Source organism: Stereum hirsutum (genome assembly GCF_000264905.1).
Source record: "Stereum hirsutum FP-91666 SS1 unplaced genomic scaffold STEHIscaffold_16, whole genome shotgun sequence".
Lineage (NCBI taxonomy): Eukaryota > Fungi > Basidiomycota > Agaricomycetes > Russulales > Stereaceae > Stereum > Stereum hirsutum.
In genome coordinates, this window is record NW_006763146.1 from 202,516 (window position 1) to 226,909 (window position 24,394).

Sequence of the window (24,394 nt, forward strand, 5' to 3'; positions counted from 1 at the left end):
CCCCAGGACCTCGTGCTAGCATACCCCCGCTGCGTTTGGCTCGAGTGATTGTGAGCTTCCGGCTCATCGATTTCCTTTGTCTTCGGTGAGGGTCCATTGGGTGACGATCAAAGGAAAATGCAGAAACCCTTGCAGATTCTGGAACAGGCGAAAAAGGTGTCACCCCTTGTGACAGATCCGTGTCACCATTGGACGAATTCAGCTGAATTCAGGTGGCTCACAGTTACGACCTCCAGTCTCTTCCAGTATTGAATCAGGTGGGTGACGGTTTCCAAGCTAGGCATGCATTTGAGCAATCTCGCACAACAAGCCCAAGAAGCTCGGTCAGATAAAATCAGGAGGAGGTAGGTCGAGCGTTCGCCGGTGTGGCGCGTGCCATACTAATGTGGCCCATCTTCTACCCTCACTTGCTCAGCCCTCTTGAAAAACAATGCGACGAATATCCTGTTGATATCAACGCGCTCTGCCCGATTTATCTCTATTCCATGCGCGCTGAGGCCCTTATTGGCCATTCTTAAGGGGAACATTTTTACTTCCGTTTATCTCCTCTTCATTTACTGCCGATCGGTTCAGCCGTCTATATCCGGATCGCGTCTTGTGCGTATCTATCGTAGAATGCGCACGGAATCTAACTATATCTTAGCATCGTCTGCACGCGCTCATGTAGCCGCCTGTGCTCTGAAGCGTGCAATGGCACATAGGAGGGACATTCTAGCAAAGAATGTCGTATCACTAACATCAAACGTGCTCAACTTCCTTCACTCCTGATTTCCATTCATATAGCAACTGCCAGGCGAGTTGTTCGCGTTCAACAGGCCGATTTATACTCTTGAACTTTATTCGATATCACGACATACTTGGGGTCTAATAACGTGTAACGGATGCGCACTGAGATACCCTTCCTTCCCGCCGACGACGGCGACCTCAATGCCTAAAGAATTTGTGGCGTTGGGTAACGACATCTTTAAGGATCACAAGAACGCTGCTCCTATCCACGTTCTCAAGGTGCTGTGCAAGACGCTCTGCTTCTGAACGATCCTTGAAGGTTTAGTTTTCTTACCCACGCCCCACATCACGGAGATCCTCCCACTTCTACTTACCCCGGAATTACAGAACAAACGGCTGGCCTGCATGTTAGCCCTCTTTGTGCGCAGCATCATTTTCTCCGACTTCAGCCAACACTTCTATCTAGGTGTTCCCAGACTTCCACGAAGTCACTGTCATTTCAGTACAAAATGTAAAGCGCTCGTCGAGCGTCACAATTGTCGACGTTCAGCTTCATGTGGCACCCGGCCCGTCAGCTGTACCACTCACTGTTCAGATCGAAACTTGACCGACTACGTCGATATATACTAGCCTACGAGCTTCCATACAGCTTCATGTTTAATGCATTCCATGCGAAATGCGAAGATAAGCAGCTAGAAGCGGGATGCTGCCGTATAGATCTGCAAGGCGCTTCTAGCGTCTTCATACCGACCTTACCCGAACCAAATCCTATGAAGTTCAACAACGTGCTATGGGAGTCGTGTCGAAAAATGTGCATGACTGTACTGGTACTTACGGTCTTGGTTTTGGCCAAGATTGTGGATACTCACAGACTGGGTCGCGTCAACCCGTGTCTTCAGCTTCCCCGTGAAACTTTTAGTACCGGATCCATCCCGGTATGTGGACCTCATCGATCACCTTCAGTCCTGGAATTTTAGGATTGCTTATATCGCGTGGATAAATATCTCCTCAAGAGCATTGAGACCATCACGGATGAAGCAGCGAAGGAGTGCTACGGTCACACGAAATGGATCAGAAAATCAGGTCTTCAGCCTCATTTCCTTAGTCCTTAACAGAGTGAACGGTATGAAATAATGCGGTCAGCCTTCGGTATTTGCGGTGCGTGCGGTGCGATGACACGTATGGCACTGGAGGATCTTTCCAGCGAATGTAAAACCTGAAGCTGGCATGAAAGCAGAGATAGTTGACCGAGCCAAAGTAAGGACCAAAATATGGGCGGAGGACCAGCTGGCGAGATCGAGCAGGAGTAGGGCGAGAGTGCGATATGGACTGAACAACTTTGCATCAACATGGTCTACCTGTAACGAGAAGAGATATGAACGTTGACTGAACCGGGAACCGTTTATTCCATGGTCTCGCCGTGGACTCGAGGATTTCTACAGTCAGGTAGCGGGGCTGGTGTTGTTGTTGGTCGTTGATAAAATACATCGGCGAGCCGAAGACAAGAGGATGGTAAGTAGCCATAACTTTCGTGTTCACTGGCCTCGATACACAGTCACCGCTTACAGAGGGTAAGATTATGAAAGTGGCAGCTCGAATAGAATATCAGACAGACCGACAATGCGCTCGTATAGATCGTATCAGCCTCTGCTGTTTTTGCGTGCCCCATGCGACAGGCGTAGCTGAGGCAGGTAGTACAGTCGCCAAATGTCGTATATAACCGCAATGGCGATAGTCTGCAGACTTTGCGCGATATGACATGCAGGTAAAACTCTCAGACGAACAGTGGGTCATGTTGCTTGCCAACATTTCTGGTGGCGTCAAGTTCGAGACAAGTGGGCCGGGTAGATATGCCAAAAAACACAACAATGATGCCACCGTGCTGCATTCATGTTGACCGGTGGCGAACTGGAGTCACGGGTGGTGGACAATCTGATGGCCATAATACCTGGAAGTCAGCCACTGACATTGAGCTAGAAGACTCAATGTTCCGAACGTGGCGCAAGGAAGGAGTCTCTCAGGGCTCTGAGCACCGCCAGTGGCGCAAAATACGACTAGAGCAGCGTACTCGTCGATGATAGCTTCGTCGGCGAATAACCTCTCCTCATCCTCCTCCAGTTCACCATCATCGTATATCGTGAACTTTCTGCAAACCAGAACCGCTTGGAATTAAAAGGTCTCGCGACCAAGATGAACCGTACGCCATGCTCGTGAGCAACATATCCCCCTTGTGGAATAGCATCATAATCGTAAGCTGCAGCCGACATCCGCCGCCGGATCAATCAGGGGAGCACATAAGAGACACTGACAGCGATGACGAGAACTCGACTTTTACGCTGAACTGATGCGATGTAAAGAAGCCCGTTAGCGCCGGAGGTAAATCGAGAAAAAAAAACAGGAGAGGAAGAGGCGCACGAAAGGCAGGAAGAAAAGGTCATCTGGAGACTGACCTGGTCGCCGAGTTTGCACCGAGTTGAACATTTTCATTGCTGTCGAGGATATCGGAATGATGGGAAGATTGAGAGCAGGGAAAGATCGACGTCAGGCGCCGGCGGAGATAAAACCTTTAATCCATTCTGAAGTGCAAACAATAAGTGCACAGAGGGTAGTTAGAAAATAAACAACAACGCTCAAGCGCAAGTAAGTACCGCTCACGAGGAGTCATGGACTCTGGACACGACTTCTCCTGCAAACTTAGTGTAGGAATCCCGCCACAAATTGCTTGACGCTGCCACCATCTACGCGAAGAGTTCATGAACAGAAGGATACCGGCTGCCGACGACGACACGGACAACATTTCATTGGCAATTGCTCCTCATCGCATCAACCTGTTCCCCGACTTGTGAAGGAAGGGCATCGCGATCAATCCCCGCACTAACGCCACCCATCAATACCCAGATATTGCAATCCGACCAGGGCAAGGTCGGTCGGGATATCTGTCAGATTTGGCCGAGCTCTCAAGTGGCCTGAACGATTTCTCCCCAGAGAGATCGTGCGTCTGTCGCGATCGCTGTTGACGCGTTGATGCGATGAAGCGTTGCATTTATGCCATTAGACGGGGCGCCGGGAGTCGTACGGGCGACTCTAGTTGCATCGTTCGTGATGTGTCGAACGCCACAAGTGGGAGCACGATGGGATTACGGAAGTATTTCGCCTGCTGGCTGCCATCTTCCAAGCCAGGGGTCGGGGAAGGTGGTAATGGGTGGTAAGCATGGCTGGAATCTATAGACAAGTTCAGGGATGATAAACGCCGCTCCAGCCTCGAAGTTGGTTCGAGTTTTAACTTTTTAGCTGAACGCTATTTATCACGTAGTGTACGCTGAGCAGGAAGAGCCTGCAGCTTCTAGTGAGCCTCGATAAGAAAGTGTGCGCACCGGTATCAACAATAACGAGCTACATTCGCCGGCGGCGCTGAGTTCGCAGCGAATGTGAACTTGGAGCTTACGACATGAGATGGCTCATAAGTGCGGTGGAAGGCCAATATGTGCGCAGATGGACAGCTCGGTAGCTCTAAGACATCTTAGGGGAGGATTGTTGCTGTAAAGACTGCAATGTTCCTACAGGGTTGTCGTGGTTGTCCGACTGCAAAGACTTCGAGTCGTCCGCCGGTGGCACGACTTCAACGGGCGCTTATCCGAATTTCCGATCTCGCCGAAAGTCGGAACGATGCAGGCCACCGGATGCTTCTAAGTGGCCCAACACCCAACGTCCCTTCATGTCTAGAAACAGTTCTCTACGTTGTATGCGAAGATGTATCCGGTACTTTCTGGAGACCCTTCAATACTCAGATACAAAACCTGTCCATAAAACAGGGTCTTCCGGTCATCCGGTCTTCTCAAATGGACGTATGGACAGTAACTGTCAAAATCTAACATTATTGCATGGCAGCGAAACCGCTGAACGCAACTGGAAAAAAAATCGACCAAATATCCACCCTTCTAAAAACACTCATTCATCCCGTCACCCCCGCCCTCAGCCTCCTCCTAATGGTCAATACTCCCCTTCTTCGTGGCTCACCCATCCGAGTCGTGTCGCGATCATGCGTCGAAGGTCTGATGAGGGTGAAGTAGCCTATTCACCGTCTTGCGTTGTGTGATGTGCGTGGATGGTAGTGTTAGGCAAGGTGGGATACCCATGTTGGGTCGTCATAAGAAGAGTGTTCGATTGGAGTCGTGGAGTCGAGTCCCTCTCATAGCATGACGAGCGAGCGAGTGATGGATAGATCAATAAGTGAGATAGAGAGAAGGGGTGTTGTTGAAGGGGGTGACTGGCTATCCGGGTTAAAAGATGAAAGGGAGAGCTCTATGTGGATGAGTTATCAAGAAGCGGCTGGTGGGGCGCAATCGACATTTACTTCGGATCTACATTCTTTTTGCGTGAGTGATGAATTGAAGTGCATGCACGAACGGTGGGATTGAGAACTTACGAACAGCACGACGGCGAAATCTTGGAGCCAATGATCAGGGACTTCTATACAAAAGGATGGGCGTGTAGTTTAGCTATAGCATGTGAAAACGAAAGGGAAACCTTGCGGGCTCCGTCGATGATTCCGTATACTCGTGGAAGTCTGGCGCGGTTTTGCCACCCAACATACCACCCACAAGGATCAGTCCAGAGTGAAGGGTAAGTAAGAAAAGATGGAGTGTCTTCAACCTATCGCTTCGCTATGTTCCCACATACGACAAACACGCGCGAATGAACTCCGTTGAAGGCTGGTTCGTTGGTTTTACGGGCAGTGGGACGGAACACCTGTGTGGATACTGGAGCATTTGCCAGAATTGAGAAAGGTTAAACAATACATTGCGTGCAGAGTGAGAAACGTGAGGATAAAGACATAAGGAATGGTATCCGCAAAGAAACGAAGGGCAAGGCGATTATGAAGCTGTAATCCAGGGTCTGAGGCGGCAGCAGCGGTTATTCAGAGGGCGCAGGCGGAGTACACGTACAGGGCAGTGGTGACGGGTCATGGGTACGATGCTCGTTAAGGGTGTAAGCTGGGTCGGCGAAGGGTGCGGTAGGGTATGTACAGGAAGTGGTAGGGCAGAGGGCGCAGGTGGACTACACCGACAACGATTTATGTGGTTGGGTCGTGTAGGACAGCTAGGAGATATCGCTTGTCTAAGGTCGCAGTAATCGTAAGGGTCAATACGAAGCTCGACAAGGTGAAGAGGCGCACCTGGCGAAATCATAATCTCATGCCTCTTCGTCCGAATCCTCATAAACCGGATCTCATCCCCTTCGTTCTTCTCCTCACTGACCTCCTCCAGTGCAGCCTGCGTGCTCGCCACAATCCGCCCCACAGCATTCGCATATCTCCTCCCCTGCTCTCCTTCGAACACGACGCCCGAATGTCTTATGATACCGAACATATGTGGCTCCTTCATTGAGGACGTTGGTTCGACATCGGCGACGTCGCGTGAAAGAAGAAGATAGCCGAGAACAGAGCGGTGTGAAGAGAGGAGAGCGAGGGTCTGTTCGAGTTCGGGCGGTGTAGGTAGAGCTGTCGCGCCTGCTGGATTTGATGTGGCGGCGTGAGCGGAGGGTTGGGAGGGTTGGGTTAGAGTGAACGAAGTTCTAGCGGGACCTGTGGCGAGTGGTGCGACGGACTGCAATAGGGTCCATTAATAATAATCATTGTTATAGATTTTAGAGAGCTGATGCTCACCATAGTAGCAGACGACGTGGACGACGCGGACGAAGATATGCTCTGCATGCGTTCGCCACTCCATCCAACTTCCAGCCTCGATTCCCACGAGCTTATACCCCTGCTGAAGTGCCACATCCGACGCGTGGCCCTTTTAAATTTCTTGCTCGTCGTCCTCGACGTTGATGGAATGTGCCAACTGCGAACTCAGGCAACGGCAGCTCTACTGCGAGAACTGCATAAACTCTCAGTGAGCTCATTTGGTTCATTTATCACATCGTCGTCCTCGAAATATGGGTTCGAGCTTGACTGACATGAATGCGGGTCCAGTATCCGTGATGTCCGTCTTCAAATCACTCGTGTCGCCTCCGACCGTGACGATCATGTCCACAAAGCATCCTCTTCCTCGGAGTCGGTAGCACCCAACCGACTTAGAAGAGCTGATTTGGCGACCGGGAGTGAGAGGCTGGAGGATGTCAAGGAGGCGTTGGCTAGACTAAGGCGGGAGAACGACAAGAGTACGTGAACGCCACATTATCCTCCTTCTGAAGAGACTTTGCTCGTTCTGCTTCTTTTCTTTTCATGAGTACTCAAAGACTTCATCGGATTGTACTCACATCAAACACCCTAATTGTCGTGGTCTAGGTCGTGCACGCTTACGTTCACTTCGAGAATCCCTCGCCACCCGTCGTCGCACTCTATCCCAGGCCCGTCTACTATCGCTCACATCTACATCGAGTGCAACACATCAATCGAACCCGACATCTCCTTCATCTACACCGGTACCTTCAAATACAGTTCTCGATGCCCAGATATCCCGAGAATTGCAACAGCTTTCCCTGCTCTCCGATACCCTAGCACGCGCCCGTTCTGGATTAGTTTCTGAATTAGTGGAAGTATTCAATATCGTGGAGGTAGGAGGGAGGCCTCCGATTGGAAGGAAGGCTGGCATCAAGGGAGAGTGGACGATCGAGGGGTTGGTGTTACCCGTGCCAGGCGATATTCGACGTGAGTTATTCTCCTAACCGTCGCATTGTGGACCTGTGTATCTGAACTGACATCGTTCATCACGACTCGGATACTGTTCAGGATATCCGCCTGACCACGTCAACGCAGTCATAACCCACACTATTCATTTTCTTGGACTTCTGACATTTTACCTGGGCATCAAGCTTCCGTTCGAAACGAGTTGGAGCGGGAAGAAGTTAGGCGTAGGGCAGCCGTGGATCCGGAGCATCAAGGGGACGGAAAACGGGAGTTGGGCAAAGTACGTTGTCCTTCGATATTTTACCTCCCCGCTTATATACTCCATCTATTCTGCGATGCAAGCTTCGGACCTGTCCGACCATATTGACTTGAATTCATCTACAGATGGACCTCGAAACACTGCCTCCACGTCTCCACAACCTCCCCAGCCACGCCCCGCCCATCCACCCCACCTCCCACAAATCTATCCACACCTCCACCCCCATCCACCTCCACTTCCACCTCCACCTCTCCCCCCTCTTCGACAACCTCCCCAACCCGTCCGAGCCCATCCCACCGTTCCCGAACGACATCGAACACGACCACTACCATATCACCTCCTCACAAACTTTCCTCCTCACGAAGACAACCAAGTCTGAACGTCGATAAAGACATGGCCGAATCTCTCTCAGCGTCATATATCGAAGCCTCACTCCCGTCGCTTTATTCACCTATCACATCTCCACCTCGTAATCGCTCTCGTACGGGCTCCACCGCAGACCCACCTAGGTCATACCCATCGTCTAACACCTCAGGTGGGGGTTCGAGCAAAGACCCCTTCAACGCCGCCGCCGCCGCCGCATCATCATCTACGTCCGCCCACGGATCATTCACGACGGCGTACACGATGTTGCTATACGACGTCGCCTATCTCGCATGGACACAGGGCGTAGACGTAGGACTGAGTCAAGCCGGGGAAGTGTTAGCGAACCTCGTCAGGGTATGTGGGGCGGGCGATGTCGGGAGGTAAGAGTGACACTCGCATGTCGTTTGAATCTGAACAAGTACTGAACGGTTTGGGTTCTTGGTGCGGGTACTAATCAACTTCGTAGACGTTCGCACGCGACGTTTTCGAGGCCTCCGCTCGGTCAACCTACCCCGCCCTCATTCCCACTCGATTTCGCGCAGTTATTGCAGGTTCAAGCCCAGGCTAGTGCGTTTCGCGATCATGGGCGTGGTGCGCATCGGAATCGATCGACAGTGTCGACGAGTTCGTCACAGCATATCCCACCGGCATCCGGTCAGGTGCAGGGCGACGACGCGAAGGGTGGTGGTGGTGGTGCGGGAGCGGGAGCGGGAGTTGTGATGAGGAAGGAGAGTATGGACGATCTGGAGGAGGTTGAGGATGAGTGGGATTTGGTGGATGAGAGGGACGGGGAGGAGGGTGAGGGCGATGCTGATGCGGACGGCTTGGGTGTTGGGGGACGGAAGAGGGAGGGGAGTGGGTGGGGATAGGTTGGATAATGAAATGATGTTTCTCTTTTTTGGACTCGTGCTCTACCTCGGATTTCCTTTTTTCTCTTGGTTTTGTTCTCTGGACTTCACTTGTTTTTACTGTTTTTGTTGTTATCGTATGCGGATACTATCGGCTCTGTATAGATAGACTGGCTGGCATTGTCATCCTCGGTCTCTTGTATTTATGTAATGTCTTGTAGAGAACATTGTATCCGAGTACACGTCTTACATCTCTACACCCTTCATCGACTGTCCTTGATAAACCTGCACCCAGGACGGTACTCGTCGTCGGCAGCGGCGTTGAGAGACTTTTTCACTTACCAAAACTTGAAAGGCTTCGTCGGTCTGTACTAGATATGGTACACTATGTGTGTGCCAAAGCCGAAGGAGATCGAGCGACTTGCGAGAACTCAGAAGAAGTACGATCACTAGCTGAGTGTTCGGCACTTCGCACAAATGGTTTTCTGCGGCTCGAAGGGCAGAACCTGGCCTCACACTCTTGCAGAGATTCAGGCGGGTAAATCGCCGACGCATGCGTCTCTGAGTTCTAATGGGAGAGTTAGAGAACGATATTGGCAGTATTCATCTGACTTCGAGGGGCAGTAGAGTTGGGCACTGTGGCGCTCGTCATCGGTCCCTAAATCCTGCATCTTGCTTCCTCTCATAAATCCTGAAAAAATGTAAAATATCTGCGGAGTGGACCTCCTCATAGCTCTGAGCACACCCGAAAGGAATCGGATAAGTTTGTGGGGTATTAGAACCCGTTCACCGAAAATGGCACGCTTTTTCAAGGTCTACTTATTCGAGCATACAGTCAAGAAATTTTTGCTCTTGATGCTGCTGAGGGTCTTGTGGTAGCTTCATTGCGTCTCATGCACATTTTTTTGTGCTCGAAAATGTACGGCTGCAGCTGTCGAAAAGGCAGGGTGCCGAACACTACTACCCTGCCGAACACTCGCCATGTGATAGTACTCGGAAATTGCCGGATGGTCACTTTCGCTGCGACACGCCAAATTTTGTTCTCCTTAAACTCCTTTGTTCTCTCAGACTGGCATCCCAGATCTCTCTCTGGATCCCCACATGATATAATGCGCTTCTAGTTTAACATAAACCCTCCCTCTACTGCTCGATGAATCTTCAGTCAGCGACATACGCAGATCGCGATGCCTATCGTCGCGATCTGAAAGCCGAAGAGACGCGCCTCTGCCACGCCTTGCAGTCCGTTCGAGCTCGCATCAACGGCCTGGCGACCGTTAAGACTCTTCCACCCGAAATAATTCTTCAGATATTTGCAGATATCGCGTATGATGACTGTCCCATTGTCAACCATGACCGGCGAATCCCCGCCAATCTGGGATGGATTCGAACCCTCACGCACGTCTGCCAACACTGGCGGCATATAGCTCTCGCAACTCCCTCGCTCTGGACGAACATTTGCACATCGCTTGGCCCACGATGGGCTGAGGAGATGTTTCAACGCTCTCGAACTACACCCGTGTCTCTCTCCTGGACTTTCACCCGACATATCTCCACATCACTTGACAAATACCTATACGCCCAATTATCCCAAACCACCGTGTTTGCAAACGTACGCACTCTGGACCTGACTGGGGGCGCATCAATTCTTCGACTTTTGGAGCATCCAGCCCCGGCGTTAGAGGAGCTCTCTCTTCTCTACCGTCTCGGCTTTGTCGATCTTTCCGCCCACGTCTTCAGTGAATCTGCACCTAAACTACAAACACTATACCTATTTCACTGTAGCGTCCCATGGGGTTCGCCAATCCTCAATAACCTCACCCACCTCACGGTCGTCTACCCTTCCTGCGAGACCGACATGTCAGAGGTGCCCGTCTATGACGGCGAAGAGAAGCACCCCACTCATGAACAGCTATTGGAATTTCTTCGCAATGCCACCTCGCTGGAAACGCTCTCGCTGTCGCACGCCCTACCGATTGTCGGTATAGACACGTCTCCAGCCAACGACTCTCCAATCGTAACCCTTCTTCATTTGAAGACTTTGATCCTGACGGGCCGTGTTGGCGACTGTTCAGCATTCCTGCGGTCCATATCATTTCCTCATACTGCCAACCTCACACTTGGTTGCATCGCGGACGTTGGATCGCCACCTGGACAGCGGTTACTCGATATCATCCCAGTGCTCGTAGCACGCGTCGAGGACTCTGCGTATGATGACTTACCCATTCAGGAGTTTCGTATCCAGGACATCGACTGTTTAACGATATCCGTTTTTATCGATGCACCGTCGTACACCCCGAACTTCCCTGGTACGACTCCACGATTTGGAACTAGTAACAAACGGGTCAATGTGTTCACAGCCACCTTCAGCTATCTAGACGACCACCTCCCATACCTGGCCTCCGTCGATATCATTCAGTCTCTATGCCGTGCTCTCCCCCTCTATAACCGCGTCATCGAACTCTTAGATTTCGAGTTCGAAAGCGATTTTTTGGCCAAACTCCACTGGCTCAACATCTTCTTTCCCTTCCGTCACATCCGTCGTATGGAATATTCCGGACTCACGCTGCGATATTCACCCACCGATGCCACCACCCCGCCGTCCTCGTCACCGCTTCCACTTCGCTTCAATGTTTTGATGGATCCAGATCGGTTCCCACTCCAACGTCGAACTCTACATGATACTTGGACGGAGAGCGGGAGCACTAAAAGGCTTATTTTCCCTGGCTTACGCAGTTTGAAGTTCAGGAATGTGGATTTCGCCGAGGGGAATAACGCTGGGTTGCGTGCGTGGCAGGGATTTTTGAAGGATATGATTTGGCAGATGGAAGAGAGGAAGAAGGAGGGAGATCCGCTCGAGGAGTTGGTGTTTGAGGAGTTAGTGGTCGTGCGTCCGCTGAAGGTGTCGATGATGGAGCAGTGCAGGGTGGATATCGAGCGAATGAGGGAGGTGGTGAAGGTGGTTAGGTTCGAGTGATCTTTGTAATCCAGTCGTTGCGCCATTTATAACAAACATGGTGCTGTGAAGTGTTTGCCTTCTGAATCAGTGTTTGACTGTTTTAGCTTGTTCAATCGTGGAGGAACTCGTGTTCTATAGATTCCGATAAAATTGAGACTAGTATGGATGCTCCTTGAGCCCCTTTGTCAAGCCCGCCTAGCTCAATCGGATAGAGCGTCAGACTCTTAGTCTGTCTCAGGCGGGTTAATCTGAAGGCTGTGGGTTCGACCCCCACGGTGGGCTAGTACAATGAAGGAATACGTTTTGCTTCTCAACTTACGGGAAGGTGTAACTGTTTGTTGTTTTTCTTCCAACGCCCGATTGACAGTCATTCCTTTTTCCTTGATAGGAACAATAAGATGACCAGCAGACACAATGAGAAAAACTGGCTTCGAAGGCCCGATTCCGGCCCGATTGAGAATCCGATGCATCCGAGCAAAGAGCACGCGCGAACGCCCGTTGTCTGTAACTCTGACCTCCTCTGTCTCGTCCTGATACCACAAACTGAAGACATGGGCTATTCTGGCCTTGGATTCTCAGAGAAGGCCACTCTCACAGCGCTGGATCCAGTTTTCTGCACGGGCAGAAATGAAAACAGTCTTGTTCTGCACGCTCCGAACTCATACAGACAAGGGCAATATGTGTTCTATGACGGCAGAATCTCCTGGTGATTCATTTCTGGGTTGGCAGAAAAGAGGATCCTATGCTGTGTCTGCGGGCTACAAAGTGGAATGGTTTTGGTATCATGTCATCAATACTCGTATGATCCCACAGCGATCGCATCCACCCTACGAGGCTGTTCGGTACAAGGGATGATTGAATTCAGGCTCGTCAACCGGTCCTTCTTCAAGTTCTTGCTCACTGCTTCGTCGTTACTGTATCTCCATGGTCTGTTTCGCTCGTCATTGTGGCGTTTCTCTGCGGTGCAAAATACAGGGACCATATTCGTGTTCTAAGTTTTTGGGCGCTCACCTCGAAGCCCGACAATGCCCAAAATGAAACCCTTGCGCGCTCAGATGTGACGCCGCCAGTTGGCTCTATCTCTTCAAAGCGGGCGCTGTCGGCGCTTACTTATTGGTGCTTGCACAGCAGGGACCTCGATATCCGTCTCCTCCGAGTACAATAAGGGTATTCTATCGCCATTTCGACTCACGGCCATTTCATCTCGGCAGGAGCTAGTATCAACGAGTCGTTCTGCTATCAGGGAAAGAAAACCAAGCCTCGAAGGCTGTTGGTGACTCGTCAAGGAATCTGTACTTGGATCTGACCAGTGATCCTACGCTTATGGCCGAAAAACCTCTACGGAGTAGACATGAGCACACGACCTGATCGTCTCCATCTATTCGGTCCGGTTGTGGAAGAAACATGTTTGTGCCAACACGTCCTCCTTGTCGGTGAGTGACCTCATTGCATATTCCCATTCAAATCCACCTCTGATATCATCATAGGGCGGAATGGAACTTCAGGAGCTTCCCCCGCAACAGTTGGTACCTTAGCCGCATTCACCGGCCTGAATCGGAGTCGTAACCCAAACTATTACTGGCCCACAACTACATTTATAACTTCGAAACAGTTGTTTGGGATCTTCTAGACGCATCCACTCGGTGCATATTCTTGGAACGACATACGCGGGTAGCTACCTCCAAGAGCTGGTGTGCATCTCTAACAGTTGGATATTTTGACGTATAATCAACAGACTACGTGCCAACGACGGCCTGCTGACCTCTGCTGTGCTGCTTGCCCGGATCATCAACCACAACCCTGTAATAGGTATGCTTGTTTCTTGTACCATAAGTGGATTGCTAACCAGGCGAATGGTGAACAGGTATGCGCATCGAACAGCACGACACGAATCAAAGCGCCCATCATCTTGATCTCACCAAATGCTCACGCATAGGTGGCGCAATGGCATATACAAATCACTTCCGACATACCGACGTGGCCACAGCCTCAAATCATAGATACGACGAATCCTAGGTTCCATGTGAGCTGCTTTTTTGTGTTCGGACCCGTCGTAAAAGATAGGGGGGTCAAATGGCTCACTCTTGAACATTTTCCTGAAGCGAAGTGGCACGACGGACGCATCGTACAATGAAGGTTCAGAGATCTTGATGCGTTTATGATTTTGTTTGGAGTACCGCTGTTCGCATCAGCACTCCTACACCTCTGGGACGGGATGACTCTCCATGGTCGAGACCCAGATAGTTGACGTCTGGTTTGCCTCACGTACATGTGTCCAGGTATAGTCTGCTGTCTTTTTAGTAGTCTCCCAGCCTTACTTGCCTCGTGAAGCACAGACTTGTCCGCCTCAGCCGCCTTCCGTTGACTCGTCATGGTGTAATACGTACGTTCAGCTCTCGACGCTACGGGGACGTGGATGGGTGTGCTTATCAAGCATCATATGTTGTTCCTTCTGGTATGTCCCTTCCGATGCGCAAGATCTCATCCTCTCTCCATTTCACTTTGGGGCCTCTAGGCCGTTGCTGTACTTGTTTTCTCCTCCGAGTCTCCCCCGTAGTTGAGGGAAGTTTCATGATATTCGAAACCGCGCTGATCGCCCTCAGCCTTAGATTAATTCTTCACTCGCGAGTCGAGTTCGAATTGTGGCTCGGGCTGTACGGTACCGTTGCTCCCCGCTCAGAATTGCCTTATAACGGGGTATGTGAGGACGAAAAAACATTCCCGTTCTTCACCGTCCCAAATACCTTCACCTCTTTTGCCAGACATGTCTCTGTCACCTTTCTTACTGGTTTCTGCAGCCTTTGCGTCAGCGCTTCTGTTCTCAGTTTTCCATGCCCATCGACGTAGGTCTTCAAGATTTCCACCTGGGCCAACAGGCACTTTATTTGGTGGAATGGCTTCCAAAATTTCTGCCACTGAGCCGTGGCAGCAGTATCATGCCTGGAGCCAGCAATACGGTATGTCATACTCTCCACCCACTTTGACTCACCAACTCTCCTGTCCTTTTCCGTAATCCCGCTTACCCACTTCCTCTTGTCCAGGCCCCGTCATGTCATTCCGAGTTTACAACACACGCATCGTCGTCTTGAACTCATACCGGTCTATCCACGATCTCCTTAATGGGCGTGCTTCCATCTACTCTGACCGACCTTATTCATCTATGTTGCATGACCCCAACATGTGTAACCGTGGGAAGACCGTGTTTAACATCTCCGCAAAGCATCCTCGACACCGAAAGTATAGGAAATTATTGCAAGGAGGGTTGAGCGCAAAGGCGACGAAGGAGTACGAAAGCCTCTTGGTCGACGAGACAAAAGCACTTGTTGAAGGGCTGGCAGAGATGCCAAGGATGGTTGAGTGGCTTGTAAGAAGGTCAGTCCTTGTATTTTTTGTCTGATTTCCGGTGGCCCCACTCGTACCGCAGCACCGATCGAGTCGAGTGAACTCCATGGCTCGTCCGGTGTCTCAAGTGCACGCCTAGAGCGATTGATAACTGTTCCGTCCTTCTCTATGTTTCGTTTGGCCTTCCTTTCGTTTCACGGGCATGAACTAACTGGTCATTTTTAGAAACGCCGGAGCTATGATCATGAAGGTTGCATTCGGTTATACCATCGCCGACAGGAACGATTTCTTTCTCGAGGGAGCAAAGGAGTCTTCTCAAATCTCGGGCAAAGCCATGGCACCCGGGAGGTGGCTCGTGAATTACTATCCCATTCGTACGTTCGGTTCTTGATCCCATATTCCCATCCCGCACCGTTTACGGCTGAGATCCCTCGTTACTCTCATTCTTGATATCCCGTTCGTGGACCGCAGTATTGACGATCCGTGCACAGTGCGACATGTCCCATCGTGGCTCCCAGGGGCCGCTTTCAAGCGCCAGGCCAATGAATGGAGAGAGAGGTTTGACTCTCTGACGGACGCACCCCATGAATGGGTCAAGGAGCGGATGGTAAGTAGTATTTTCTTCTCTTACTCGTAGTACCCCTGCCGTTCTAGTCTAGAATGCTTGTTCGGCCCTGAGACCGGCGTGAATATGCATTTCGGTCTTCGTCCGGGAAGGCCGTTCCCATTTGGGCGAAGGCAGCACCGGCCACCGTATGGCCATGTACCTGAGCATCGTTCGTTCGATGTTGTCCCCAGTGCCATATCTGTGCAACTACCCTCATCGCTCGAATCACAGCATTTCCACCTGTTTCGGGGGCTTTTATGACAGATTTACTCACCAACATTTCTCGGAACGACATTGGGCGTCGTATAGGCAACGGGAAAATACACCGAGTCATTCACATCGAAACTCCTCAAAGCCGGAGTGGACGGAAGGGGTTCGCTTTGCGGCGAGGACGAAAACATTGTCAAGTTCTGCGCAGCGGGGCTGTATGCTGGAGCAGCTGATACGGTTCGTGTTTCCGGGTCGTAACGGGCATTCTTATGTTAGGGATGGCGCTAATGCGACTGCTTTTCCAGACGATATCGGCGTTGCTTTCCTTCATCTTACTCATGGCATTATATCCGGCGGTCCAAGAACGCGGTCAACAGGAGCTCGACTCTCTTTTCGACGACGGTCATGATCAGGAGTCCAGGTATCTGACACTTGAGGACTTAGACAGGCTGGATTATCTGCCTCTCGTTATGAAAGAAGTACTGCGGTTTGCGTGTGTTGGACCACTTGGTAAAGTGTTGCCTAGCTTGCCGTAACCCCCAAAGCTCACATCATTTTTTCTATATGCTGCTCTACGATATAGCTCTACCACACGAGGTGACTGAGAACGACATATACGATAACTACCTGCTCCCGAAGGGTAGCACCGTTCTCGCCAACGTTTGGTACGTCAAACGTTTCGTTCATCCTTCTCCGCCACCAGCTTGGCGCTGTGGCGCTGTCAATTCAATGCTGACAGTGGCGCTCGGTCACCGCCTACAGGTCCATTATGCACGACCCAGAATTATACCCCGACCCTTTCACGTTCAATCCAGACAGATTTATTCCCTCTAGCGGCTCTGAGAAAATATCACAGCAGCTTGACCCCTGTGTGGTGGCGTTTGGATTTGGAAAGAGGACGTGTCCTGGTGCGTTGTCTACAAACTATCCTAATTGCTATTAATCGTGACTGATCCCTCTCTCTTGCTGCGTCCACTCGAAGGCCGCGCCTTTGCTGAAGCATCCATGCTCCTTACCATGGCCAACATTCTCTTCTTCCTCTCTATCCGACCTGCTTGCCCACAAGTCCCGTCCGCCCCACTCCAGTTTACAACCGGTTTCACAAGGTGAGCTTCATCCCAGGGTGAGGTTTCGATAGAGAGTCGGTTACTGATGCGTCCTCCTATCTCACGTTTGCTTCCACTCGATTTCCCGGCGTCGATTGCGCTTCTCGAAAATATGGTATATGAATCCGTACAGTCACATCGAGCTCTTTGACGTTCATTTCGATCGACGTCGCGCCTGAATGATTCCGATTGCCCGTGGATTCCGGTTTCTTTGACTGTAATCATTCAATATAGGACGCTGTAAAGTCACGGTTGCCGGCAAAGCCGTGCGGCCGAAGTCGAAGAGGTTCTGTGAGGGTTCACCAAGTGCTCACCATCGGGATAAAAGGGATGCACGAAGAGGAAAAAAAAGAATGAATAGGCAGCGGACCACTGTTATTTTTCTCCTTGCGAGCTGGATGAGTGTACTGGGTCTGGAAAGGAACAGTGTTGCGACGTGCATTGAACTACTACAAGCAGCGAGCCCGTGCTACGCACGGGATAGCAGACAGACTGCCTGAGTGTAAGGATAAAGGACTGCACAGAGAAGCTAAAAGGGATCGAGACGCAGACGCGCGGGAAAGGAAGGAGCCCAACTTGCCATAGGAGGAAAGTTCATTTGCCATAAAAGGAACTTGTCTACACCCCACTCTAAATTAGTAGTTTAGATCACTATATGCTATAACAGACATCAGGTAGCTATATTATGAACGAGCCAAACTCTAATTACTACTATATTTCTTTTACCGACTTGACTGTAGTAGCCACTCGGACAATGCTTGTTCAGCTTGAAGATCCACACAGACGAAAGCCATTCGTCTGCGTTTATCATTCGACGTGGATTTTCATAGCCATGTTTTTTTTTGCCTCTCAATCGCCTCACCTGAACTTGTGCCGAAAAGCCGATACACGGGATAAGCCGACTTCAAGTTTGCGCTTCCGAGGAATTGCTCGGTCAGGCTTCCATCTACTTACGGTGACCTACGCTACTCTATCTCCTCTCACCGTCTGGTATATGTCGGACTCTATCGTCGCCTCCTGGACACAGCGCCATCTAGATAGATGTGAACCACTCCGGCAAGAACGCGATGCTGCCGAAGCTCGATTGAACTCAGCAGAACAATCCAAGAGTCGTCGTGGCGATATGACAACTCTCCAGGCAATGCCTTGGAAAACTTCGTCCATCAACTCTGATAAAACGCTGCAGCAGTGGATTGCTTCTCCAGAAAACAAGACCGGTGTCGTAGATGCTGAGCCTGCCTATACTGCGTATATGACCTTTCTCGAGGTAATACTAAAAGTTCGTGCTCAGACCTATTAACATACCTGACGAACGATTTTCTAAAGAATCTTGCATTGCGGCTGGATGAATTCGCTCGGTGTGGCGTCTTCCACTCAGGTAACAACGGAATGCAAGTCTGGGTTGCTCTTGGCCTCAGCCAAATTACCCCTGCCGGTCCCACAGAGGTCTTGCGCAATATGAGGCCCAGGGCCTTCAATAGCATTGTCCGTGTGTTCTGGGTGTATCAGCTTTTTGATACCGTGGCGTATCACTCCGGCTTTGCAGCCTCCCAGTCTTACCATCTGCCTGACATTGCCTCAATGACCGAGCTCAATGCGAACACACGTATCCATGCAGTACGCCCTCCGGATTACTCACTGCGCTCTGACCATCCTGAGTCTTATTTGGCGCGCGCATATGTCTAGACCTTCAAGTCCTTCTTGAGCGACTGGCCGCGGCATCTCAATGCTCTATTTCCTCCAGAGACATCCTCTTCTTCAACTGCATCCTCTCCTCCGGTCCCCTCTCCTTCGTCGGAGGGAACCAATGGGGTCAAGCAGCGGTTTCCGGACCTTGCTCGCATTTTGCTTTCCAAGAGCCCGCAGGGGATTCAACAAGGCCGGCGCCAAACCGTTAGCGGTAATCTCGGTCTTGCAGCATTAGCGATTCATGCTCTTCTAGGTGTACGTATATGGCCATACTTTATCTTGTTGCATAGTCGATATACCATTGGCGCTGATAACCTTTTCAGACCGAGCCTCAGGCGGCGGCGACTGCGAGAGGTCCGGCCTGGCCTTTTGAGGGAGGGCTGGACGATGACCTTGAGATGTATATGCCCCTCCTACTCGCCTTATCCGTGTCTCCTCTGCTTCTTCTCTCCTTCGATGCGACCTGTCGAAATAGTAAGATCCCTCCCAAATATCTTTTTTCTGTGAGTATTCTTATCACTATGTACCTCCACCTATAACTTACTTTCCTGCGCAGTTGTTCATTTCGTATGGCAATCGCAAGCATTCGCTCCTTGAAGAGGTTGAGAGACATGTGTGGCATGCCGTGATGCTAATATATACTGGACAAGAACCACATGTGGCTCTCGATGATCTGCACAGGTATTGGAATAACACAGATACCAAACACCGCATTTCAAGAGAGAGAAACAAAGTCACTGAATGGTTCGCAAACCTCACAGGCGAGTTCTATCTCTACCATATTCTCTGCCTCAAATACTCGCCTCTCAGCAGTCGCGATACTTACTCCAGATCCCCTACACCCAGACACAACAGCGCAATATGTATCGGCAAATGTGGCTGCACCTCCACCATCGCAGACTAATCACTCGACCCCGCTCCAACAGGATACCCAATGTGGCGCAACGCCCTCCTCTTCGACACCTCTAACCTATCGTCTACTTGCTTTCGATACCGCTGTACCTTCCGAGCCACGATTTGTATCCCTACCTCCTACATCTTCGGTCTTCAACCATGCTCAGTCTCAGCCACCGCTACCGATAACATCAGCTGATACCCATCCTTCTACATCACAAACCAGCGCGCCACAGTCTTCACATTTGACCTCCACGGCTTTGCTTGAAACGGTGAACAGCGACGCTCAAAGGACCTCGTTACCCTTACCTCTGTTTTCACCAGCTCCAATTCCCGACACATGTACGACCACCGTCGACCCGATTCCATCCGACGAACCCGCCCAGTCCTCGCTACCCTCGCTTACGGATATTGCTCCATCCGAACCTCGACCTCCGTCACCTGAACCTCGTACACATCCTGATGTTATCCATCTCGACTTCGACTTCTCCAAATTCACCGACGAGAAAATCCTCCACGAACTCCGCGAACTCCGATCTTCTCAATCTCCTGATAACAAGGAGGAACACTTGGCGCTCTACATCCGCAAAATTGTCACCGTATACGAGAAGCGACAACAGCGTTTCGAACGGGAGAAGAAGAGATTCGAAGAGGAGGGCGAGCAGACGAGGAGAGAGGTGGCGAAAGTGATAATCGCACTCAATCAGATGAAGGCGAGTCTGGAGAGACTGACTATGGTGAAGGCCGAGTTGGTGGCTGAGAAGGAGGAGCTCCGAGTGGGGCGGGAGGAGGCCCGAAGGGAGAATGAGCAGACGAAGAGAGAGGTGGCGAACGCGATAATTTCACTAAATCAAATGAAGGAAAGTCTGGAGAGATTGACCGTGGAGAAGGCCGGGTTGGTGGCTGAGAAGGACGAGCTGCGGGTGAGGCATGAGGAGACACGAAGAGAGAACGAAGGGCTCAAGATCAGCATGGAGAACGTGGTGAAGGAGAACGAAGAGCGGAAGGCGTCCCAGGAGAGGGTGGCCAAGGAAAATGAGGAGCTGAAGACCGAGCTAGGGCGCATGGTTCTGAAGAATGATCAGTTGATTAAGGAGAGAGAGGAGACACAGAGGAGGGAAAGTGCAGAACGGCTGAAGAACGAAAAAGTCAGGGTTCATCTGGAGAGAGTAACGAAGGAGAACGAGGAGCTGGAGATCAATAGGAAGGAAATGACGGAGGAGATCGTCGGGTTGGTGAGGGAAAGAGATGAAATGAAGGACGAGGTTGGACGATTAAAGGAAGATGTGGGACGGTTGAAGGGTGTGGATGCGGAGAATGATACCCGACGGTTGCGGATGGAAGATTTGCTCACCGAGATGGCGAGTTCGCATGCTCGTTGCGCACGATTGCAGGGTTTAGAGCGGGAACACGCGTCGTTGAAGGTCGAGAATGGAAGACTAGTGCGTGAGGCTATTGACTTGGGTGAGGCAAATAGCAGAATGCGGGGTGAGGGTAAGAGACTACGGGGACAGGTAGAGGAGTCGCGGGAAGGGCAGACAAGGGCGGAGGAGGAGTGCACAACGTTGGCCAGGGAGACGGATAGACTTCAGGCGGAACTTGTGGCTATGAAGGGGACATGCGAGGGGCTACAAAAGAAGATGGAGCAGATGGACAAGGAGGTTGATGAACTCAACGTTGAGAAGGAGAGGATGCAGACGAACATGAAGTTGACAATGGAGGTTTTGGACCTGGATCTGGAAAGGTATGGAATGCATAAGGAGTATGAGGATCGTCAAGTAGAGCAGGAGCGTTCTCTTCCCACAAGTGCGTTACTTCTCCCAAACGATAATGCTGCGATCGCTGTAGAACTAACACGGTACTCTCAACATCATTTGGGAGCTGCAGGTTCTGCCTCGCCTTCGTTGCACGGATATTTACCGTCCTCATCTCCATTTATACATTCTACGAAGTCGACACCTCTCGTCTCCACATCACCACACGTTTCCTCACCCGAACCCCCCACAAACACATTCGGTTTTCCTCCCATACCATTCACGCGATCAGTTCAATCGCTTCTCAATGTTTCCACGACTCCAAAACAGGACGCACCTCACCTCATAGCAGCCGACATAGATCCATCGTCACTTTCCGAGAGCTCAACGCAAGCTATGGATCGACACCGGAGAAAACGGCGGAGAGTAGACTCCGAGTTTGTTCTCTCCGACGTGATTAGAAGTTGGCAAGGCGAAGAAGATGAAGATGAGAGATATGCACCGGGAAAGTTAACTCGTGTACATATGGAACTGGTGTACAGGCTTGATAGCTCATCTTTGGCCTGTCGACTATGCGAGTTAGTACTTCTTTCCTTCCTTCCTTCCATACGGTTTTCCTAACTCTGAATTGAACCAATTTGACAGATATCGAAACACGAACGGTCACGAGGAACATCCGATCTTCGTCGCTCCAGCCTCAGCTTCCCTAGACATCCTGACAACTCACTGCCACGACAAACATGGTGCTCGGCTGTGCCAGGAGTTGTTGAAATTGGATGATGAAGGAATCCAAGCATCGAAGGCGAGGGTGGTTGAGGTGGACAAGCTGAGACGGGCGGAGGCGGCGGGTGAGGTTATTGTGTTGGACTGATGGTGCTGTCTGGTTTTTTGGACGATGTCTGCGCTCAAACCTTTCTCTTGGCTGCTTATTACTACCGCAGAGGCCCAATTTGCTCTTTTATATTGTTGTACTCTTCTCTTTCGCTTTGACACAGCCCTCTGACTTATAGCTTCAATTATTATTCGTTGTTCGAAGTGATACTCGCTCCTCGGTTTCGCTGTCTTTGGCTACGTATGGAGGTCATCGACACCTTGAGTACGCATCTGAATCTACGAAGGCACGAAGCCGATGATGAGAATCTCAATGGAGATGGAGCTCGTATGGCGCACAGAGAAATACACAACCGCGCTTGATACAGAAGTCAACAATACAGTGGCGAAGCGAAAGGTGTGTCCATGACTCGTCTTCAAGATCAATCGGCGTTGCGAATCAAACAAGCATCTGGCAAACATCTAGGGCCAAAATTTCGACCTAACCGTCTCTCAGAACTCATATATGCTCGATCCGTCTTCAAGTCTCCTCTTCGCCTCCTGTATACACTTCCCGACCACATCCGATCCCGCCAACCCCTCTCCAAGCTGCGACACCGCCAGCAGCTGCTTCGTCGACGTATTGAGCGTGATGGAGATCGTGGTATCGAGGAGGGGTTCTTCGAAGGATGTTGGGTCTGCGAGGATGTTGCTGTATCGGAGCATACCCCGTATATAAGTCGAGTAACGAGTAAGATGAAGAGAGGGCGACAGATCAGTTGGGCTTGTGTCTGGAGAAAGGCGGTGCGAAGTAAGGGAGGGAGAGTTGTACTTACGAGTCGAACAGTCCGAATGAAAGGGATATCGGCAAGCCCTCGGATAGCTCCAAAGGACTCATAAGCTCCTTTTTGCGAGAACACGTCGTCCGCTCTGTATCTGGGTCAAAGGTCGCCTTGGGCAGAAGCGCTGTACGTCACACGAACAAAACATAATCACAATCGGTCAGTGCATACTACTCGTTGTGCTTAGGGCCAGTATCAAGGAAGAAGACGTACTGTTTTTGAGGGCGGAAACCATAGCTACGAGCGCGGCGTCGAAGACGTTGCCGTCGTAGTTTATGCAGGTGGCATCTACGTAGAGAACCCATGCTGATTTTCCGGGTTCTATGCAGAGGGATGAAAGGGGGAGGACATTTGATCTGAACGGAGCAGCATAGTTGAATAAATCGTCAGTACAGGTATCAACCCAGAAGACGCAGATGAGAAGGTAGGCGATGGGTCACAGAGACCTGAAACCGCGGGAGAGGACGAGATCATAAATATCTCCACAGGTGGAAAGAAGATATTCATAGGGTCTGCCACATGAGACAGCATAACAGACGGAGCACCTCCAGAATACTTGTGGGCTTGCCCTCGACGCCACATTCTCGCGGGTAGGGACCTAAATAAAGCATACGTACGAGGTAAGAGAATCGAAAAGTCGATCAGACAATGCTTGTGCTTCGTCCGATGGTGGGCCAGGCTTGAATTTTGGGGAACATATTGGCGGTAGGTCGATGTTGGGCACTTCAGGAAGAACACCAATCACGTGATTTTAGTACACTTGCAAAAATTCAGTAAACGTATGAGGGGGGCGTTGGGCAGTCCGTAGACGGCCAATGATGTATGCTGGCGGTCGAAACAATGAGGAGCGCCATAAAGAGCACAAACCTATCCATCCTTCGTCTGGTCTGTCCAGGTCCGGTTCTGCGATCTCTGCCTTCACGCCACACACAATCGTCGTATCACCCAGTCTCACGAGGGAAGAGCCATTAGCGGTCCCTATCGAACCTAGAGAAATAGAGTAACACGTATAGAGGATAAAACGGTCACAGTTAGCGAAGGGTCTCAAAGCCAGTGAAAGAAACGCACCGACATTGACACTCAAATCCCTCCAATCATCAAATGTTCGTCCATCTGGCCGTACAGACTCGGCGATAAACCTCTCAAGATAAATGCGTGGATGAAGTCGTTGAAATATTTTAGCATTGAGATCACCCTGTTGAGGGTCTGAGGTTGATGCTACAGGGGTGGTCATGGTCGTCGTCGAAAATGAAGAAGAAAACAAGAGAAAGAAAGTGTGGCGAGAGCTAAGCTAAGAGGCATGATGTGACCAGAATCACGGGAGAATGTGACGGACGCGTCGCGTGTTTGCCGC

The 24,394-nt window shown here is 50.8% G+C and overlaps 7 protein-coding genes and 1 non-coding gene across 8 annotated transcripts; 5 read left to right on the plus strand and 3 right to left on the minus strand.

Annotated features, from left to right (window-relative positions):
- Positions 1 to 3,018: 3,018 nt before the first annotated feature.
- Positions 3,019 to 3,867, minus strand: STEHIDRAFT_124707 (uncharacterized protein). The gene is made up of 3 exons (XM_007308753.1): positions 3,382 to 3,867; positions 3,177 to 3,302; positions 3,019 to 3,067 (listed from the first exon to the last, which is right to left on the minus strand). Exons 1-2 carry the CDS (start codon positions 3,521 to 3,523, stop codon positions 3,268 to 3,270), a joined length of 177 nt encoding a protein of 58 aa, XP_007308815.1. The 5' UTR covers positions 3,524 to 3,867; the 3' UTR covers positions 3,019 to 3,067; positions 3,177 to 3,267.
- A 1,646-nt stretch (positions 3,868 to 5,513) lies between these two features.
- Positions 5,514 to 6,439, minus strand: STEHIDRAFT_171483 (uncharacterized protein; the record flags this gene model as incomplete). Its single annotated transcript, XM_007308754.1, has 3 exons — positions 5,514 to 5,844; positions 5,903 to 6,332; positions 6,392 to 6,439. The coding sequence occupies 3 exons, from the start codon at positions 6,437 to 6,439 to the stop codon at positions 5,801 to 5,803; spliced, it is 522 nt and encodes a 173-aa protein (XP_007308816.1). The 3' UTR covers positions 5,514 to 5,800.
- A 116-nt stretch (positions 6,440 to 6,555) lies between these two features.
- On the plus strand, positions 6,556 to 8,542 carry STEHIDRAFT_36371 (uncharacterized protein; the record flags this gene model as incomplete). Its single annotated transcript, XM_007308652.1, has 7 exons — positions 6,556 to 6,620; positions 6,701 to 6,888; positions 7,016 to 7,378; positions 7,460 to 7,637; positions 7,742 to 7,896; positions 8,170 to 8,362; positions 8,449 to 8,542. Coding segments are annotated over 7 exons (1,236 nt in total), but the record flags the coding sequence as incomplete, so codon positions are not given.
- Positions 8,543 to 9,980: 1,438 nt separating this feature from the next.
- STEHIDRAFT_171485 (uncharacterized protein) lies at positions 9,981 to 11,804 on the plus strand (the record flags this gene model as incomplete). The annotated part of the gene is made up of 1 exon (XM_007308755.1): positions 9,981 to 11,804. One exon carries the CDS (start codon positions 9,981 to 9,983, stop codon positions 11,802 to 11,804), a length of 1,824 nt encoding a protein of 607 aa, XP_007308817.1.
- A 171-nt stretch (positions 11,805 to 11,975) lies between these two features.
- Positions 11,976 to 12,068, plus strand: STEHIDRAFT_t233. Its single transcript has one exon. It is a non-coding gene; the product is annotated as a tRNA-Lys (tRNA).
- Positions 12,069 to 14,550: 2,482 nt separating this feature from the next.
- STEHIDRAFT_65977 (cytochrome P450) lies at positions 14,551 to 17,055 on the plus strand (the record flags this gene model as incomplete). Its single annotated transcript, XM_007308709.1, has 9 exons — positions 14,551 to 14,743; positions 14,828 to 15,158; positions 15,354 to 15,502; positions 15,620 to 15,735; positions 16,045 to 16,182; positions 16,251 to 16,455; positions 16,529 to 16,610; positions 16,708 to 16,853; positions 16,928 to 17,055. 9 exons carry the CDS (start codon positions 14,551 to 14,553, stop codon positions 17,053 to 17,055), a joined length of 1,488 nt encoding a protein of 495 aa, XP_007308771.1.
- A 4,714-nt stretch (positions 17,056 to 21,769) lies between these two features.
- STEHIDRAFT_124709 (uncharacterized protein) lies at positions 21,770 to 22,386 on the plus strand. Its single transcript, XM_007308756.1, has 2 exons — positions 21,770 to 21,966; positions 22,034 to 22,386. Exons 1-2 carry the CDS (start codon positions 21,785 to 21,787, stop codon positions 22,257 to 22,259), a joined length of 408 nt encoding a protein of 135 aa, XP_007308818.1. The 5' UTR covers positions 21,770 to 21,784; the 3' UTR covers positions 22,260 to 22,386.
- Positions 22,387 to 22,615: 229 nt separating this feature from the next.
- STEHIDRAFT_171488 (uncharacterized protein) lies at positions 22,616 to 24,274 on the minus strand (the record flags this gene model as incomplete). The annotated part of the gene is made up of 6 exons (XM_007308757.1): positions 22,616 to 22,910; positions 23,035 to 23,164; positions 23,254 to 23,396; positions 23,658 to 23,763; positions 23,908 to 24,027; positions 24,109 to 24,274. 6 exons carry the CDS (start codon positions 24,272 to 24,274, stop codon positions 22,712 to 22,714), a joined length of 864 nt encoding a protein of 287 aa, XP_007308819.1. The 3' UTR covers positions 22,616 to 22,711.
- Between the last annotated feature and the right edge of the window lie 120 nt (positions 24,275 to 24,394).